At 42.7% G+C, this 19,355-nt stretch overlaps 1 protein-coding gene across 4 annotated transcripts in view; it reads right to left on the bottom strand.

Moving 5' to 3' along the window:
- The window catches only part of PCNT (pericentrin), a 240,105-nt gene that overhangs the window by 21,087 nt on the left and 199,663 nt on the right, over window positions 1–19,355 (bottom strand). For 2 of the 4 annotated variants that reach the window (XM_077830537.1, XM_077830536.1), the window contains exons 42-49: window positions 17,957–18,151; window positions 17,694–17,867; window positions 16,785–16,980; window positions 15,837–16,059; window positions 14,807–14,957; window positions 5,185–5,925; window positions 2,878–3,155; window positions 2,364–2,466 (exon numbers count right to left, since the gene is read on the bottom strand). In XM_077830537.1, the coding sequence (XP_077686663.1) occupies window positions 2,364–2,466; window positions 2,878–3,155; window positions 5,185–5,925; window positions 14,807–14,957; window positions 15,837–16,059; window positions 16,785–16,980; window positions 17,694–17,867; window positions 17,957–18,151 (2,061 nt within the window). Of the gene's footprint in view, window positions 1–2,363; window positions 2,467–2,877; window positions 3,156–5,184; window positions 5,926–14,806; window positions 14,958–15,836; window positions 16,060–16,784; window positions 16,981–17,693; window positions 17,868–17,956; window positions 18,152–19,355 lie in introns of those variants that run through there. The other 2 variants (XM_077830538.1, XM_077830539.1) reach the window with 2 other exon arrangements.

Here is a 19,355-nt window from a genome sequence, read left to right on the forward strand (position 1 = left end):
AGCCCGCAGCTCCCGGCCGCTGCCCCTCCCCTTCCCCCTCTCCCTCCACAGCTCCAGGGCTTGAGGCTTCAGCCCCATGCCGGCACCGGGACTGAGGGATTTAGTACGGGGCTTAGGGTTGCAATCCCGCAGCTCCCAGCTGCTGCAAGCCCCGCCGCAGGCTTCAGGGATCCAGGCTTCAGCCGTGGGACCCCACGGACCACTGACCTATGAGGAACTGTTAAAAAACATGACATATTTAGTCTTGAGAAAAGAACAATGAGGGGAGACCTGATGATAGTCTTCAAATGTGTTGAGGGCTTTTATAAAGAGAATGGTGATCAACTGTTCTTCATGTCCACTGAAGATAAGACAAGTAGTAATGTGCTTAATCTCCTGCTGATATAAGGAAACTATCCTTATAGTTAGAAAGATTTAAGTATTAGAATAGCTTCCAAAGAAGGTTGTGGAATCCACATCACTGGATGTTTTTAAGAAGAGGTTGGACCTACATCTGTCAGGGATGGCCTAGGCACACTTGGTCCTGCCACAGTGCAGGGGGCTGGACAAGCTGGCCTCTAGAAGTCCCTTCCAGTCCTCCATTTTTATGATTCTATGACTGTCTCATGGACCACTCTCCTTCCATTCACAATCACACATTCCACCTATCTTCCAATTATCATCAACAACATCCCTTTGACAACTACAGCAATTACTCACTTGAAAAGTAGAAAAAGGAAAGTACTTTGGATTTTTTGTTTCTTTTAATGCGATTAAGCAGTTGGAAACAATGAGAATTGGCATTAGGTGACCAGCTCTTCATGGAGAAACAGCAAGTTTTCTTCTCAGACTGTGCTCTGTAGCACCAGTCTAATTATAAAAACCGCACTCAGAGATTTTGAGTCAGAGGGATAGGTTCTCAAAAGTCATCTTCAAATATTTCTCACGAGGTTTTTCTAGGAGCATGTTATTGAAAGACTGGTAAAGGCAGGCTACAGCCACAAAGCCAAGATTAGGCTTTTTAGTTTAAAGCAGTTAAGAAAGGCTGGGCAGGTTGGGTTTAGGGGATCTCTTTTTCCATTTACATGGAACTGGATTGAAATACGACTTAGGGAAAGGACCTTAATGACAGGACAATGTTTTTGGAAGATTTTAAAGCTATATTTAGTTTGAGACATATTTTTGTACCCAGTAAATTCTTCTGCACTAGGTAATTTGGGTCTTGGACTATTCCTAGACTGCCTACAATATCCAAAATATGATGGATGCTTCAATTAAAATCTCCCTCCTGTGACTTCAAGCCACACCTGTGCTTTTCGAAAACTACTGAAAAGTTTGCTAAAAGGTAAATCTGTTTCTGGATGCCTACACAACAGGAAGCAACATGTGCCACAGGGGAAAAAAACCTGCCTGACTAGAGAAGCAGCCTTTGCAATAGCAATGACAGTAAGAATCTAAGATGAACACACATCAACACAACAAAGGTAAGATAAGAAGTCAGGAGTGGGCACGGGGGCCAAATCCAGCCCTTCAGCTGTTTTAATCTGGCCCTCAAGCTCCCGATAGGGATCAGGGTCCAAGGTTTGCCCCGCTCCTGTGCTCCAGCCGGGGAGTGGGGTTGAGGGCTTGCCCCACTCCATACATGCCGTGGCTCCGCATGGCTCCTGGAAACAGCAGCATGTCCCCCCTCCAGCTCCTATGCGTATGGGCAACCAAGGGGGTTTTGCACGCTGCCCCCGCCCCAAGTGCTGCCCCCACAGTTCCCATTGGCCAGGAATTGTGGCCAATGGGAGCTGAAGGGGCGGCACCTGCGGACAGGGTAGCATGCAGAGGTGCCTGGCCACGCCTCCACATAGGAGCTGGAAGGGGGACATGCCACTGCTTCCAGGAACTGCTTGAGGTAAGAACCAGCCGGAGACTGAACCCCTGACCCCCTCCCGCATCCCGACCCCCTGCCCCAGCCCTGATCCCCCTCCTGCCCTCCAAACCCATCATCCTCAGCCCCACCCCAGAGCTCGCACTCCCAGCCAGAGCCCTCCCCCACCCCGCACCCCAACCCTCTGTCCCAGCCCAGAGCCCCCTCCTGATCCCTGAACTCCCCATTTCTGACCCCAGCCAGAGCCCTCACCCTAACCCCCAATTTCGTGAGCATTCATGGCCCGCCATACAATTTCCATACCCAGATGTGGCCCTTAGGCCAAAAAGTTTGCCCACCCCTGTAATAAGTACTAAACTGTTTCCCCTCCCTGCTCCAATCCCCAAGGGAAGGGAGGAGCTAGTTTCCTTTGGAAGTTGTACAAAGTTGCAGTTTACATGTAAAATTGCAACCAAAAGCAGAAATAGAAGTATATTAGAATAAAACATATATATGTTGTCTCCCTTACCAGAGGGTTAGAAGAAGTCAATAACTCCGATTTCAGCTCCTTTAAAGTATGCAGTAAAGATGCTATAGCTTCATCATTTGATGCAGACCAATCATTAACTGTTCTGTTAAATACAAATTATAATGTTTTCAGTAAGTGGCTTTGTTTGCTGTTATTTTAGATAAGACTATAACATTAATTATAACTTTTTTACTAGAGTGAGCTTTTTACTTCTGGAACTTTAGAGGCATAATTTAATTGTGGTGGGCTGAGAGCAGCAAGGTTTCTTAACTTCTAGGGTGGAAATTCAAAATAGTGCCAGATATGGTTTTAGCCCACAGGCCTATAGTTTGAAACTCAAGTCTCTATTGTGCAAACTCAGAGAAGTGAGAAATCCTATTAAGAAATATAAGAATTGACATACTGGATCAGACCAGTGATGCAGATAGTCCAGCAGCCTGTCTCCAACTGTGGCCAGTGCAAGCTACTTCAAAGAACAATAGCTTAAAATAATTTAAATATTCTTACTACTCACTTGTCTACAGTTTTATATATGAACTCATTTAGGTGGACAGCAGCAAAAAGCAATTGTTGCCTTATCTTCTCTAGTTGCTGCTGCTGCAGGTGCAATGCTTCAGTCTCGGTTGCTAAGGACAAGTTAGCATTATAATCATTTTTTACAGGACATGAAGAAAGCTCTTGCTGACTTTTATGAGAGGCAAGATTTCGTTCTTGTTCCTCTAATTCTGCTAGTGTCTGCTGGAGCTCCTTGATTCTGTGTTCATCCCTCTGATGTTGCAACTCCAATTCATGCTATTGGAATAAGAATAAGTCGTCATCGATAATTTACATGTACAGACTGCCAGTAAACACCACACTCAGAGATATTACTAAGTAACAACCACAGCTCTCCCTAAGATGTGTACCCTTGCTGATAGAACTATGTAGAACAAGCCTTTGAGACCAAAGAACCAGAGAATACCGCAAGGAGGAGGGTACTTGTCTAATTGTTTTCACTTAAAAAAAAAAAGTTAAAATTAAAATATTAATTTCTGCTTCAGCCCCCTGAGCATACAAATTAGAGTGAGAATTCTTCTGCCACAGACAGAAGAGAGAGAGACTTGTCCACAGACAATTCTGGCATCAGAACAGTCCCCTCAACACTGCCTGGCCCTCAAAGCTCCTGCTCATCTACCTCTGAACCAGCAGCTTCCATTCTCTGCCTCTGATGGTCGCTGTCCTTCCCAAAGACAGGGAGGTTCTGCATAAAATGTGCAACAGGGCTCTCTCAGGCAGAAGCTGGGATATTTTGCCCCTCCTGCCCTCGGCTCACTTCTCCATACACAAGGGCTGAACCTCAGAGCCCTTTCCCATTCAAAAACTGCTCAGGAGCAAGATCAGGCCCTTGTTCATTGCAACTGCATTCCAGGCAATGCACATGACCTACTATGAGAACCAGTGCACTGTGCTACATTCAGGTATGCTCCCTCCGCACTCTATCATAGCAAACAAAGCCTCAGGAGCAGCTGCTGCACAAGGATCCTGCTCAAGGGGTCATTTTTCCCGTAACCCCCTTATAGCCACTCCATGTCCCTTCATCTCCTTTCTCTGACAAGGACAAAGAAGAAAAATCTTACTGTGGTAAACACTCCTGAAAACAGCCCTGTCAAGAGCAGGCACAGCCTGTACTTACACTCCTCTACCCCTAAGAGATTTTCCAGAAGGAGGCAGGGTCACAAAGACAAGTCCCACAACAGCGTTTCACTTCAACAGAGGAACTCCCCAGCCACAAAAACAAAACAAAACAAAAAAATCAGTACACACACACACACACTCCCTTGCTTTCCTAGTCCTGCTGGAGACAGCAATCACAGCCTAGAAACCAAGGAGAGAAATGTCTATCTGAAGAGAGAAGAGGACTCTGAGGATGGAACGGATAATGATGAACCTGAGCAAGTCACTCTTGCACTTCAGCACAGAGGACTTCTACTTTTTAAATTGACACTCTCCAAGACTCTGGATTGATCAGCAGAGGAGAAATGTGGCCAACATTAGATGCCTTTTCCACTCCAAGGATGAAGGTCCCATCCCCACGCTCCCCCATGTGACCAGGTTTGCTCAACATCATCAAGGAACCCTGTGGCCAAATGGATAACATACTACCCAAACACAAGGCAATTCACAAACAGCATAGGTTGCCCAAATATGTCTTGAGAAATGGGGAACTGTCCCTAAGGTGGGCTTTTAAGTGACTTCCAAAGTAAGAGACTTCTATGTACCATACACAGGGCTGCGTGGAGAATGGAATTTCCATTTCACTGGGAATTCTGAGGTTTCGAAATTTGTTTTCATTCCAATTTGAAACAAAACCCAAACATTTCAAAATTCTTCACAAAAGAAAATTCATCCCAGAAATTCATTTCAGATCAAAATATTTCATTTCAACAAAATCAAAACATTTCACTGTGATTTCAACTCTTATTTTATACTACAATATATATGAATATACAAAACAAAAATTCAAAACAAATTTGCTTCAAAAGGAAAAATCAGAATGAAATGTTTGACAAGGTCCAAATAGGATACTGTTGGAACTTTTCTCCTTTTTTGTGAAACAAACTGTTGATCTTTAACACAATTTCACAAAGCATTTTGATTTCAACAGAACTGCATTTTCTGATGGAAAATGGCTCCCTCAAAGGTTTTCCAACCAGTTCCACAAATGAAATACTTGACAAGCTCTAGTAAATAATATAGTCTACATACTGTGATCTACTATATGGTATAGCAAAATTATCTGGCTATTTCAATATAATGGCAGATTTGAAATTGAAAATCTCACCAGTCTCTCTCTGTCTTTCTGCCATTCCTTCCGTTTCTCAAATTCTTCCTTTTCTTCTTGTCGTCTCTCTTTTTCCCTTTCTTCCTTCTTGCTTTTCTCCTGTTCTTTCATTGACCTGAAAAGTGTCTGCAATTGTTCCCAATCAACTTTCAGTTTTTCCTCTCTTTCCCTCTGTATCTCCAAGGAGCGGATTACCTCCTGTTTTTGACTCTGAAGAGACTCCAATGTAGCTCGTAACTTGGTACTGACTTCTCTTTCCTTTTGTGTTTCTTCACAACACATTTGTACCTCAGCTTCTAGCTGTCTCTTAGATTGAATGGCTTGCTGGTGTGTCTTCTCAATTATAGCAGCTAGCTCCATAGCACGGGATCGCTCTTCATCCAACTGAGCCTGCAGTTCTTGCACAAAGGTTTGTTCCAGCAATGATTCTTTATGCTTACAAGAAGAATCTTCTTTATGCTTACAAGAAGAATCTTCATTTACTCTCATACTCAGTTGTTCTGTCAAAACACGTTCATGGTTCAAGGCATTCAAAAGTTCCAAGGAGTGATTCTTCTCCACCTCCAAATTTCTCTGTAGCTCTGTCAGTTTGTTTCGTTCTTGGGACAGTAAAGCCTCACATCGAGAGTGTTCAATTTGAAGTTCCTTACGGAGATTATTATTTGCTGATTTTTCATGCTCTAAAGCCACTGACATTTGATTATTCTGAATACATTGCAATTCCAAGGCAGCCTGCAATTCCTATTCAAGAGAGGTACACATATTAACATTATAACACAAATGCTTATTTGCAGGCTACGCCGACTCTCTAATGTAATATTTATACATTGCATTTAAAACAAATTAAGAAGCAATTAGAATAATTTACTATTAAACAATTAAAATCTAGACAAAGGACATTTTCCAATGCTTAATGACGTGCTAGGAATTCAGGCTAGATTGAGGAGCATCACACCTGGTGATTAATTCCAGAAACACACTTTTTCCTCTTCAGACTAAAGAGTTATAAAATGAGAGCACAGACATTTACAAATATTTTAATGGGTGACAGTTCCTACAGTAGCCAATCAGATTGCCTAAATGACATTGGCAGTGGATATAGGCTGGGTTGCTCTTCATTGTGGAAGATTTAAAAAAAACAAGAACACCCCAGATGAGGTTCTGCTCCTAGGGCAGGAGAGTCCTTGGACTTTACAGCTTCTGTTGGTTAAGAAAGCTAGCACTCCGAAAATAGTAAATATACGTGAATCCTTTCTTGTAAGTCAACCTCTTAGTCAGTGCATCTCTCATAGCCATTCCTGCAGAAGAGTGAGGAAGTTTAGGTCAGGGTAGTTTTGTTCTTCTTTTGTCTTGGCCAATATGGCCTCTTCTTTTCTCTGCTTCAACATGTTTTTTATAAGATCCTTGTGGAGGCTTTGGGGTGACAACCCCACATCTATCCCCATGGCAGAAAAAGAAACCCACCCCCCCACCCCCCGAAAACAATGTAAATAAAGAGACAGATCCAAAAGGAAACTCAGACAAGACGGAATTAAAAACATATGAGCTATCTATATAAGGTGACTTACTGAGAAAAACGGGTGAGTATTGTTTTTGAGAGGTGATTCCTGTGTTTTTCTAATTTGGCTCAGGCCTACCAGAAGCAAACACTTATTTACACAAATATAGATGACAATTATTTCTAAGAGAAAAGGAAGAATATTCTGCAGCAGCAATTAACAAGCAACAACTCCTGTTAACTTGGGGGGAAGTAGGAGGAACTAATTACAGACAAGTGCTGACTTTTATAGCTCAACAAGTTGTGTCTAGCTATACCAAGACAGTACCATTATAGACTAGATGCTCTAATGTCAACCTGAAACAAATGGGAGCAGAATGCCTCTGTTCTAGCTTTGACAATTCTTTCAGTCACTTACTGGGGGCAAAGAAGGAGAAGTGGTGAACTGTTATTTACATGTGAATACTTTGTTTTTAAGACATGAAGGTTCTTATAACCAGAGTTCTTTGAGCGGCTCTACATATTCCCATCTATAAGGATCGCGCTGCCTAGTGACATCTAACAGTAGACCCTTTTCCAAGCAGTGCCTGTTGGAGCACATGTATGCCCCCTCCTATCTCTCTTCTCAGTATTTTTGACTGTTCCATGGGTGAGGTTATATAAGGGGACACTTTTCCCTCTACTTCCTCAGTTCCTTCCACCGCTAACCCAGACAGACCATAATAGCACTCTGAGAAAGAGGGGAAGGTGGGTAGGAAGTATAAATATGCAGTGTCATCTTGAAGAATCCTGGTTACAAGACAATAACGTCCATTTCTTCTTTGGGTGGCTCTACATATTTCCACTTGTAGGTAGTTTGACAAGCAGTGCTGAAAACCCGGGAGGAGGAACAGAGTCCTAATTAAATCACCACCACTCTGCCAAATTTTGTATTCAGTCTAGAAGCTACATTCAGAGCATAATGTTTAGTGAATGTGTACACTGTCTTCCAGGTAGCAGCCTTGAAAATTTCCCTAATAGGAACATGTTTAAGATAAGCAAAAGATGCTGCTACTGCTCTAGAAGAATGAGACTGGACCACAGAAGGCACAGGAATTTCTGCTAATTTGTAACACTGACCTATGCACTGTTTAACCCATCTGGAAATAGTCTGAGCAGGAACACTATGACCCATACGATTCTTAGTATAAGAAAACAAACAAACTAAATGATTTCCTAAAACTATTAGTTCTATCTCAGTAATATGCAAGAATCCTTCTAGCATCTGCAGTATTTAACATAGGCTCGGCCTACACTGCAATTAGACACTGGCGGCTGGCCCTGCCAGCTGACTCAGGCACACAGGGCTCAGGCTGCAGGGTTCTTTAATTACAGTGTAGACTTCGGGGCTTAGGCTCTGCAGCCTGAGCTCTTAGACCCTGGACCTGCCCACCTCGCAGGGTCCTAGAGCCCAGAAGTCTACATTGCTATTAAACAGCCCTGCAGCCCAAGCTCTGTTAGCCTGAGTGAGCTGGCATGGACCCACCATGGGTTTTTAATTGCAGTGTAAAAATACCTGCTGACTCCCACTTATTAGCATGAGGTTTCTGGGGAAAACCTGGTAAATTAGTAGTCTGATTGATAGGAAACTCAGACACTATTTTTGGTAAAAAAAAAAAAACAGGGATTAGGTCTAAGAGCCACCTTACCTTTATGTAAATTCAAGTTAGCCCACAGGGTGTGCAATTCTCTCACCCTTCTGTCTGACGTTATATCAATAATGAATACCACTTTAGTAGATACATAAAATAAACATTTTGCCAGGGGCTGAAAGGGTGACCTCAGGCACACACAAAACCAGATTTAGATCCCAAGGTGGGACTGGATTCCTTAAAGGATATTAGATGTAAACCTTTATAAACCTTTTAACAGAATCATGTACAAACAGCAATGTACTGTACCATTTACTAAAACACAGTAAGCTGAAATAGCTGCTAAGGGAACTTTTAAAGAAGAATTAGATGGCCCTTCATATTTTAAGTATATTAAATATTCCAAAATACAGAATGTGGAAGCTGAAATTGTTCCAAGCAACAATTCCAGTCCTTTTAAAATAGTAACACTTTTAAAAGGAGACAGTTTTGTAATATTAAGCAATACATTCTGTATCAACAAGGAACGAGACTAATCCAAGTCTGATAGCTCAGTCTGTCAAGGTGAATGCACTGTGGTTCTGGATGAAGGATGTTGCCTTGTTGCTGTGACAAGAGACCTGCAGACAGAGGAAGACTCATGTAAAGCCTGTATGACAGCTGAAGCAGGTTTGTTTGCCACCATTCTCTTGGCCAAGCTGGGGAAATCAATATAATTTTTGCCATGTCCTGACAAATCATCTTCACTGCTTCTTCAATTAATGCAAAGGGGGATGGGGGAAGCATATACAGAAGGCCCTATCCCCAGTGTAGAAAGAAGGCATCCAAGATGGACTGACTGCTCTTGACTGACCCAACACAAGAGGATATCTTGTGCTACTTGATCCTTCATGAAAAAAGAAAAGGAGTACTTGTGGCACCTTAGAGACTAACCAATTTATTTGAGCATGAGCTTTCGTGAGCTACAGCTCACTTCATCGGATGCATACCGTGGATCTACATGCTACTACATACTACAAGGGGCCACAGCAATGGTTCCCTCAACCCACCTAGCAATATTGTTAACCTATCCAACTATACTCTCAGCCCAGCAGAAGCAGCTGTTCTATCTCGGGGCCTCTCCTTCTGCCCCTCCACCCCCACGAACATGATACAGTTCTGTGGTGACCTAGAATCCTATTTTCGACGTCTCCGACCAGTTTCCACGGTATGCAGTTTCCACGGTATGCATCCGATGAAGTGAGCTGTAGCTCACGAAAGCTCATGCTCAAATAAATTGGTTAGTCTCTAAGGTGCCACAAGTACTCCTTTTCTTTTTGCGAATACAGACTAACACGGCTGTTACTCTGAAACCTGTCTTGATCCTTCATGGATCCTTCATCGGATGAAGTGAGCTGTAGCTCACGAAAGCTTATGCTCAAATAAATTTGTCAGTCTCTAAGATGCCACAAGTCCTCCTTTTCCTTTTGCGGATACCGACTAACACGGCTGCTACTCTGAAACCTATGGTTTTAGTGTTGATACTCTCCTAGATTGCAATGTCTTAATGACTATGCAAGGCAGACTGAGACCTTCTAGTACCTCCCTTTCAATAACCAGACTGTTAGTTGAAACTGACGCCATCTGGGGTTTGGATGAAGAAAAGGACCTTGCAGGAGGATGTCCAGTCTCCATGGAAGCTGGAGTGGGGGGCTCCAATGTCAGCTCTATCAGGTCAGAGACCTTGGTTCTTGTCAGCCAATGAGGACTTATCAGTATTACCGTTGCCCGTTCTTGTTTTATTTTCAGGACCACCTTCCCCAGTAGTGGAAATGGTGGAAATTCATAAAGTATGTCCTGCAGCCAACTGTACGATTAGGCATCTATCCCCATGGATGTGGGCTTTGCCTCACTTATGAAGTATTTCAGTCTCTTTTTGTTCATATGATTTACAAACAGGTCGGCTGAAGGGTGGCTGAATGTGTGAACAATAAGGTCAAAAACCTCCTGATTCAGGCACCGCTTGAAGTTGCTGACCTTGCATCTGTTGAGTCATTTTGCCTTTTGGTTCAGGTCACCTTTGATGTGAATTGCTCTGAATGAAAGGAGGAACTGTTCCACTGACTTCTGCAATACACGTGGAAGCAACGGAAATGAAGGATTCCTTGCACCCCCTTAGACTGTAGTTGTATTGTCTGATTGAACCATGATGTGTTTCTCCCTCAGGGTGGGCCGGAACCTCTGCAGAGCTAGTTTGACTTCTCTCAGCTCTAGGATGTTTATGCTATGACCCTTTCCTCCTTGCTCCTGACACTCTGGGCTGTTTGGGTGAAGTGAGCTCCTGAACCCTCCGCGCTGGCATTGGTTGGGAGGACTAAAGGTTCTGGAAGGCAGATGGGCATGCCTTTGCGGACATTATTGTGGGCTGACCACCACTGTAAGAAGTTGAACACCTGTGTTCCAGGGAATGGCCCCACACCTTTAGTATGAAGGCTTCAAGACTTCTGATGTGTGATTGTGCCCATGCAGTGATCCCTATGCAAGACACCAGGAGTCCTACCAGTTGGAGACATACAGCTATGGTAGGCCTTCTGCGGCCCAGGAGCAAGAAAATAAATTCCTGGATGGAACCAGAGAACTCTTCTTGACACTGATGATGAAGCTGCTTGCCTGGAGGAGATTCAACAACTGAGATGCCACCCAGAGCACTGCTGACTGCAATGGACCTCTGATCAGAATGTAGCCCAGGAACTGGTACAGATGAGTTCTCTGCAACCTGAGTCTTGCTATTACCACCAGCAGCATCTTTGTGAAAACCCTGGAGGCCAAAGACAGGCCAAACAGGAGTGTTTGGTACTCATAATGTTTCCTGCTGTGGGCGAACCTCTGTCTGTGGTAACATGGTCTCATGGGGATATAGAGATATGCATCTGCTAGATCAACTGAAGTGAAGAAGCCCACCCAGGACAGAAATGACACCTTAGAGGCCAGAGTCTCCATATGAAACTTTTGTTTTCTTCATCCACTTGTTGAGCCTTTTGAATCAAGAATGGCTCTGATAATTCTCATGTGCTTCTGTACCATGAAGAAAATGGAGCAGAACCTGGAGAACCTTTCTTCTGATGGAACACTGACATTCTGTACCTCAAAGCAGCACCCTGGAACCCCCATATTCATCACTATGATATCAATATGATATGTTCTGTACGAAGTATACCTTGTGAGGTATCATTTTAGAAGTCTTGATCTGTTGAACAATAATATCCTGTTGGATTGTATGTGCTGTCATTGTATGTGAAGTTATAAGTATTGCTAGATGTGTTACTGAAATATATTGTGAGGTTGGGAATGCCCACGGGCAGCCTTTCAGTTGCAACAAAGGAGAGCCCAGACAGCATTAATGGCCCATCAAGACAACAATCCACTACTCTAGAGGCTCCTTTGAGAAGGCACATACATAATGGAGACTGCTTGACCAATGAGGATAGACTGCCCCCCATATCACAGCAAGGATGTTTCTAGCAGCTGAAAGAAAAGATAAAAAGAGAACCAGTGACATCATCACTTGGCCTCTCCCCCCCCGGCCCCCAACCCCATCTCAACATCTGGAAGAAAGAGACTTTGAACTGGGGAAGAGTGGTCCCAGGCTGGAAGGTGGTCCAGTCTGTGTACTGAGAAACTGTAACCTGCTTGTACCATCTTTTAGGATGAGATACTGCTTGATTCAAATCTTGCTTAGTCTGTTTAAGTTAGAATTAGACTGCAAAAATGTGTTTGCTTTTTAGGTAATCAACTTTGATCTCTATGCCTCCTACGTATGAATCACTTAAAATCTATCTTTCTGCAGTTAATAAATTTTGTTTTATATTTTACCTAAAAACATTGTGGTTTTGAGTTGAAGTGCTTGTGAAATCTCAGCTCAGGTTACAAAGGATAGTGTATATCCATTCCACACTGAGGAAGTGGCCAACTTATTAATGAGTTTATACTGTCCAAGGGAATCTTGAGCAGTGTAAGACAGTACATCTCTGGGTGCAAGGCTGGGGTGCTGGGGGAAATGGCTGGAGCCTCTATTGTTGGTTCCTGAGTGGCTGGGAAATCATTCATGTAACTCAGCTGCCTGTGGATGGCTGTGTAAGTGCAGTGCCTGCCAGAGGTTTTTATCTTGACACGAGCAATACAGTGCGAGGGACAACCCAGGCTGCTGGGTTTGGAGGGCTCAGCAGTCCCACAGTCCAGGTTGCACCCCGGGGACCTCGTCACAAACACACACTCTAACTGCCATATCCAGGAGTTTCATTGTGAATCAGATTGTGTTTTATGGGGCCACTGGAACTGGGTGACTAGATGAAGAACAGATGAGGTGGAGCCTGCAGCTCAAAGGAGTATCCGTGGCTGACTATTTCCCTGACTCACTTGTGTGTGGTCGATGAAAATCATTTATCTAGGAAATGGGAATTCCTGCCCCATAGCTTCAGGTTTGGGCAGAGGCCTATGCAGTCTTAGTCAAAGTGCATTTTGGGTGGGCCTGAGGTCACTGAACTTTCACCACAAACCACAATTCCACTGTTGTCCATTGGGAAATCTGTTATCCCTTGGCTGGTACCTCTAGGAGGATGAGGAGCGTCTCTGTCAAAGAACAGTCTATTATTCTCTCCTCAGGGACCTTACTAGGGAGGAGAGAGACTGTCTGGATTTTGCTGCATTGTCAGCCAGCACCTTATTCAACTTTTCTCCAAAAAGGAGGGAGCCTGTAAACTTAACATAGACCGGCTTAGAGTAGGGGAGGAGTCAGAAGATATCTCCTAGATTTTGTGTGCTTTTTCCTCTTCTGTTTAGCCCTTTAGATTAAGCTTTTTAGTGTGCTCTGGGAGCACAGAAGTTCTGCTGCAGCTTTGGTGTAGTATCTTGCAGCTAGCTTTCCTTAGCTTTCCTTTCCTTGCAGCTAGCTTTCCTTGAATGGAACCCATTCAAGAGGTCTATGTCAGAATCCTCGCTCGCTGGGTCCCATTCCCACTGGGAGAAGGAAAAGAGGAACTCATTATCAGAACCCTCCTGATTAGCTTAGGGAGGGAAGGGGGCTGATTTGAAGCCCTACTACTTTCCTCAGGGCACTGAGGACCCACTTTAAGACTTGGGGAGCCCAAGGGGACCTTTGTTCTGCCACGGTCCCCTGGCACTTTACCCTGAGTCAAGTAGTCAGGGTTTTCTTCAGTCTGCACTGGAGTTCCTGGTCCATTTTCCCCCCATTGGAGTCCTGGCTGTTTTGGTGTGTATGGGATCCCATCTGCCTGTCCAATTCATAGCCCCGGGACCAAATGGAGTTAGGGCTGGAAGGCTGGGCACAGGCTGGATACAATGTATCATCTGTCAAGTCTGGGAAGGCTGCAAAAAAGATGTGTGGCACACAGGTAATTACAAAGGCTGATCAGGCTAAGGGCATGACAACAACAGAGAGTTTATAGCGGTGCTTTAAGTTCTCGAATGTTGCTGCTCTAAGCAGACAGGAGAGAGGTCTCCCGTTGGCTTAACTACTTCAGCCTCCACGAGTGGAAGTAGTTATGACGGTGAAGGAGCTCTCACACCAGCACTTATATCGTGTGTAGTGGGCCTAATTCACACCCCCGAGCAACAGAAGTTATGCTGACACAGGCTTGTAGTGTAGCCATAACCCTAAGATGGGGGAGTTACCAAAAGTTGCATTCTGCTGCCATTTGTTCCAGACTGACAGAGTTTCTAGCTTATAGAGTAACTCTTGTTCAACCCAGAACATAGTCAACATCTGTAACAAGGCTAAGAAAATAGTGTTGGTTGGTTGGTTTCGTTCAACAAGCTCTTCAACAAGTTTCCAGGCAGAGGTAGCAAGTGACAGCCTGGCTGAATTTTCCTCCATCTATTCATACAAATAATCATTGTACATGGACTGATTCATAACCCACTTGATATAATAAAAATCACAGATTATTTTAAATTTAACTTAGAAGAAAGAGAACAAAAACAAAAAGCAGTTCAGCTGACCTGTGAAATATGTATTCTATTAGAAACTTTCCAATTACCTGATTCTCAGCCAACATCTGACAATGCTTTCTACTCACAATCCTAAATGATCATGCAGCATGTGTCTACAGTACACAGCATGCTTGTTAAAGAACTTGGGGAGCAGTTACAAATTGTGAAATGAAACTTTATGGCAGGATCAAGTGGAAGTAGAAAACTGTCTTAAATACAAGTCTCCCTTAAAACAGCAAAAAAGGCACAGGAAGTTGCTTGTTTTTTGTAAAAGAGGGAACATGGACATGGGTGCAATTAAAAATGACATTTTAAAACTTTCAGTTTTGAGCAAGTCCTCCACAATCACTGGGATTGAACAAACAAGATACGAAAAGGGTTATCAGAGATTAAAAAACAGGAAAAAACTCTGTTTGGGGAAAGAAGTGCAACAGATATTTTGTTATACAAGTCAGTCTACTTATGAGATTAGCTCTGAGAATCTCATTAACATACAGCATGTTACCTCTAATGCTTTTGTCTTTTCATCCTCTCTTAGCTTATGCTGAAGGTGTTGTTCTTCAAACATATTTCGTAACTCTTTTTCTTTCGAATGTTCATTCTGTATGTCTTGGAGTGCAACTGTCAGATCTTTTTCTTTACTTTCCAGTTCAGAACTGCAACATTCAGCAAAGTTACAAATGACACTTATCTCAGTTTAGAATGGATCATCCTTTTTGTTTTTAAATATTATTGTTTTGGAAAGAAATCTTTTCTTCAGTATTTTTAACCTTTCTTTCCATTGAAGCAGGAGCAATTAAGTCACTTTGCAACTCCTCTCACAAAACAAGTGGGATAAATTTTATAATTTTGTTAGTTGGCCTACTGTCTCTTCTACCTTTTTAATTTTTGCTCTTTAGCTGTGCCTTTAAAGTTGACCCCCTTCCTACTTTAACTTCTGAAAAGGGAGCAGTCAGCTATCCTCAGCAGAACTAGAAATCATAGCAGCTGTTGATGAATAGGATAAGCTATCTTTCCTTGTGGCAGAGCAACCCCGGTGCTATATGGGAGGAAAAACTCCACCAGTGTACACCAGAACTACAGGGGAGAGAGAAAACAGGCCCAAGCCTGATGACCAGGCCAGTAACTTAGCCAAGGAAAGTTACCTAGCTCTACCAGACAAACTAGAGCCAGTGGGGAAGGAACGAGTAAGACCTAAAGTAGTATCAGAGGCAAAATAGAAGGTCAGGGCTTCGAAGAAATTCTAGTCTCACCAAGATACAATGCCTCTGCCCATTATGTATCAGCAGCTGCAACTCCCACCCTTGTCCGTCAAATTTTCAAATTTGTATCACTGAGCAAAAAACAACAACAAATTAGGAGCCAGTAAATATTCAAAGTAAATTATTTCATTAAACTCTACTTCAGTATAGATTGGCAGAGGTTACCATTTCTTCATTTCCCTTGCACATCAGAGGGTTCCAATCCATTTCTGGATTTAACCAACACAAGTTCACTACAGATTGTTAATGTAGCTCTCAAAAAGTACTCCTTACCGAAGCTGGTTCATTTCCCTCTGAAGCTTTTGCAGGGATTTTTGTAGACTTTCATTCTCTTCTTTGCTTTCATAAAGCTCTGATTTCAAGTCCGATACTGCAGATCGCTCCTGCTTCAGGAGTTCAAGCATCTCAGAGGCCCTCTCCTGTTCCTCACTTAGAGAGTTCTGCAAGTCACTAGCTATGATTTTTTCCTGCTGAAGATTATATTCTAATAATTCAACTGGGAAAACAAACAAAGTCCATTTGTATTATAATATATTTAACAACTCTGTTCCCAATTATATGGGTTTAAAAGTATAGACAAATATGTGGACCATGGCTACTACTGCTCTTCCCGATCCTCTGCTTATAAATAACTCAACTTTTCAAACATAGTTTAAATAAAAAACATTTTAAAGGATTATACAACTCCTGTTTTACTGTTAGTCTCTCATTCAGTTTTCCCATTCTCTTTGGCTTTGAGTGGTTCATCAGAGAACTGGCTCCTCTTTGGCTTTTAACTATTTTGATAAAACAATAATTGCAACCAGCCACTTAGTAACATCTTTCATTTACCAATTTTCATAGATACACACACCAATATGGATACTTTTCTGAAAACCCTAGTTGTTGCTTGCTATTCTTAAGTTTTCTACCTTCATACATTCCTTGACATTCAAGTCGCCCCCAACTTCATCTTTGCATAAGATAAACCAAAGACAATTCACCTCTATTTTTATTTTAAACTTTTCAAATATAGCCTTTTCTGAACCACAGGTATTTTGACAATCTGCCCTCCCATCCCCACAAGAAACCCTAATGAATTCAAAAAATGATATCTGACGTCAGAATTCATTTCTCAGAATGTTTACTGCACTTTCCCCCTCTCCCCTCCCTAATTTTTTTTGTCTGTTTGTGTGTGAATGAGAGTGGAAGAGCAGATGAAAAGTGTTTCCTAGGTGCTACCCTTCCTCCGAAGTTGGTGTTCTTGTTTACTCCCATGATCCTCTGCATTAGTAAGAGTTTCCTGTAGCTGCTGCAGCTTCTCCTGGTTTTGAAGATGTGTCATTCGTAGCTGAGCTCGAAGGTCCTGTATTTCCGAAAGTAAGCTGTTCCTATCAGAAGACAGAAGGTGCTCTAAAACTATCCGCTGCTGTTCTTCCTGAAAACAGACCAAGCCCATTGCAGACATCAGGTGGGTGGGAGGGAAATAAAAAGACTGCAACTTGTAAGTAATATTAAATTCCCAAGCATAGTCCAATTCTTCCCACAATATAAATCCTTGCGATCCCACAGGTCATGCTCTCCTATATAATAGGTTAAACTTTATGGAAAAAATGAAGAAAAGTAATTTAAGATGATCAAACTCATACCCCATTTTATTAACTCTCAAATACTGAATTAAGTAAAAGAATGCACTTTTTTGGTTTCCCTAATAGGGTGTTAGTTATTGCAAACTCTCTGGCCTGATGCTAACCTATTAGCGTGAAGTTAACCAAAATCACATCAGGACTAATTCAGCTATGAATTTTGCCAAAGAAACATTTGTGTAGCTAGGAGTAGATGTTGTCTGCTTTCATGTGAAGCACCTCCTTCCCTGATCACAATCTCCTGAAGACCAACTGATTGGCTGATAAACACTACAATCAGTAGATCTCATAATGAAAAGTAGAGAAAAATGGCAGCCAAAACAAAGCCTGTATAAAAACCCATTGCTCGTAACTTGTTTAGATTGCAGTACTAGATTTAAGAGCATAAGAGATGAGACTGGAAAGCGAGGGAAGCATTCGTGCACTGTGCCCACAACCATGGCCTCCAAATCCAGGGAAAGAAAGTGTCTGATCTGTAAGTGTTAATACTCCAAGGCAGTCTTACTTGTCGTTTCACAATATGCTCCAGTTTTTCCACTAATGAACCTTCATCCCCAGAACCGGGATTGCAAAGGTGTGACTGCAAGTTAATTTGAAACATGTTCCGCTCCTTCTCTAGCACACCCTGAACTGCCTGGAGAAGTTCTCCTCTCCAGTCCAAACAAGTATCTGAAGATTCCTACAGGAACAGAGTACATTTATTAGCATCCATACAAAAAAACAGGCAACTTATTTTAAAGGAGGTACAACACACTTTATCCTGGATACCTTGTCTCCTCTATCTTCCACTTTGCTAAGGTAATCCTTCAATGATTGTATTGCATCCAGCAAGGTTAGTCCTTCTTTTTGCCATCCCTCAGCTGCTGCAGACTGCTGAATGCTTTTTTGATCACTAAGAGGAAAGGGATGTTCTGACAAAGCCAGTATTCTGTGGCTGTCCTCGTACACCATCTTCAGCACAGACTGAAAAGGGACAAAACATTTTGTATAAACTGATGTTATAGTACCAACAGAACCTAAAATGCTAAAAGATCCAGAAAACATTTTGGAATTCATGTTTCTGCAAATTAAGTTTAAACGTGATCTTATATTCAGAGTAAAAAGAAAAGGAGTACTTGTGGCACCTTAGAGACTAACCAATTTATTTGAGCATGAGCTTTCGTGAGCCACAGCTCACTTCATCAGATCAGTCTCTAAGGTGCCACAAGTACTCCTTTTCTTTTTGCGAATACAGACTAACACGGCTGTTACTCTGAAACCTATATTCAGAGTGTTTTCTAGCAGAAGGAGCTGTCTGCACTATAAACTTTAAACAAAAACACACAGATGAAACAGAAAAAATAAATATAAATAAAAATATAATATAGATTGTAAGTTAAGAAGAGGAGGTTACTCACCTGTAACTGGAGGTTCTTTGAGATGTGTGGTCCCTGTGTATATTCCACACTTGGGGGCGTATGAACACCATACACCAATGCCCATTAAGCAACATGTGCATTGTGTCCCCTTGTGCTCCCAGCCAAGAGTATTATACATTGTGTGGGTCAACGCCTCTCCAATCTCTCTCTTACTGTCCTAGAATGTAGTCCGAAGCAGAGGGTAGTGAAATACGGATAGGGGCCACACATCTTGAAGACTCTGCACTTACACAAGTAAGGAACCTTCTTGTCGTCTTCTTTGAGCGATGGTCCCAATGTGTATTCTACATGTGGGTGACTCGCGAGCAGTGATCAGAGCAGAGGTGGGTGCAAGGATGCCAACAGAAGGGCAGTCTTCAGAACAGCCTGGCCAACTGCTGTGCCTGTAGCTGCCACTTGTGCAATGACATTGTGCATTGTGAAGATGCGGATGGAGTGCCAGGTGGCTGCACGACAGATGTCTTGCCGAGACACATCAGCTAGTGAGGCTGATATGGCGGCTTGTGCTCACATAAAGTGAGTGGTAACTCTATCAAGTGGGGGTATGGCAGATTGGTTGTAGCATTCTCGGATGCACACAAACTCATTTGGAGAATGAACTTCTGCCAATCTGTACAGAAGTAGAGTTTAATGAAATAATTTACTTTGAATGTTTACTGGCTGCTAATTTGTTGTTGTTGTCAGTTCAGACTTGGTCCCTAGGGCAGCTAACACAAGCAACAGCCAACTTTCCAACAATTTTCAGGCAG

This window comes from Eretmochelys imbricata, chromosome 11, assembly GCF_965152235.1.
Source record: "Eretmochelys imbricata isolate rEreImb1 chromosome 11, rEreImb1.hap1, whole genome shotgun sequence".
In the NCBI taxonomy this organism is placed as follows: Eukaryota; Metazoa; Chordata; order Testudines; family Cheloniidae; genus Eretmochelys; species Eretmochelys imbricata.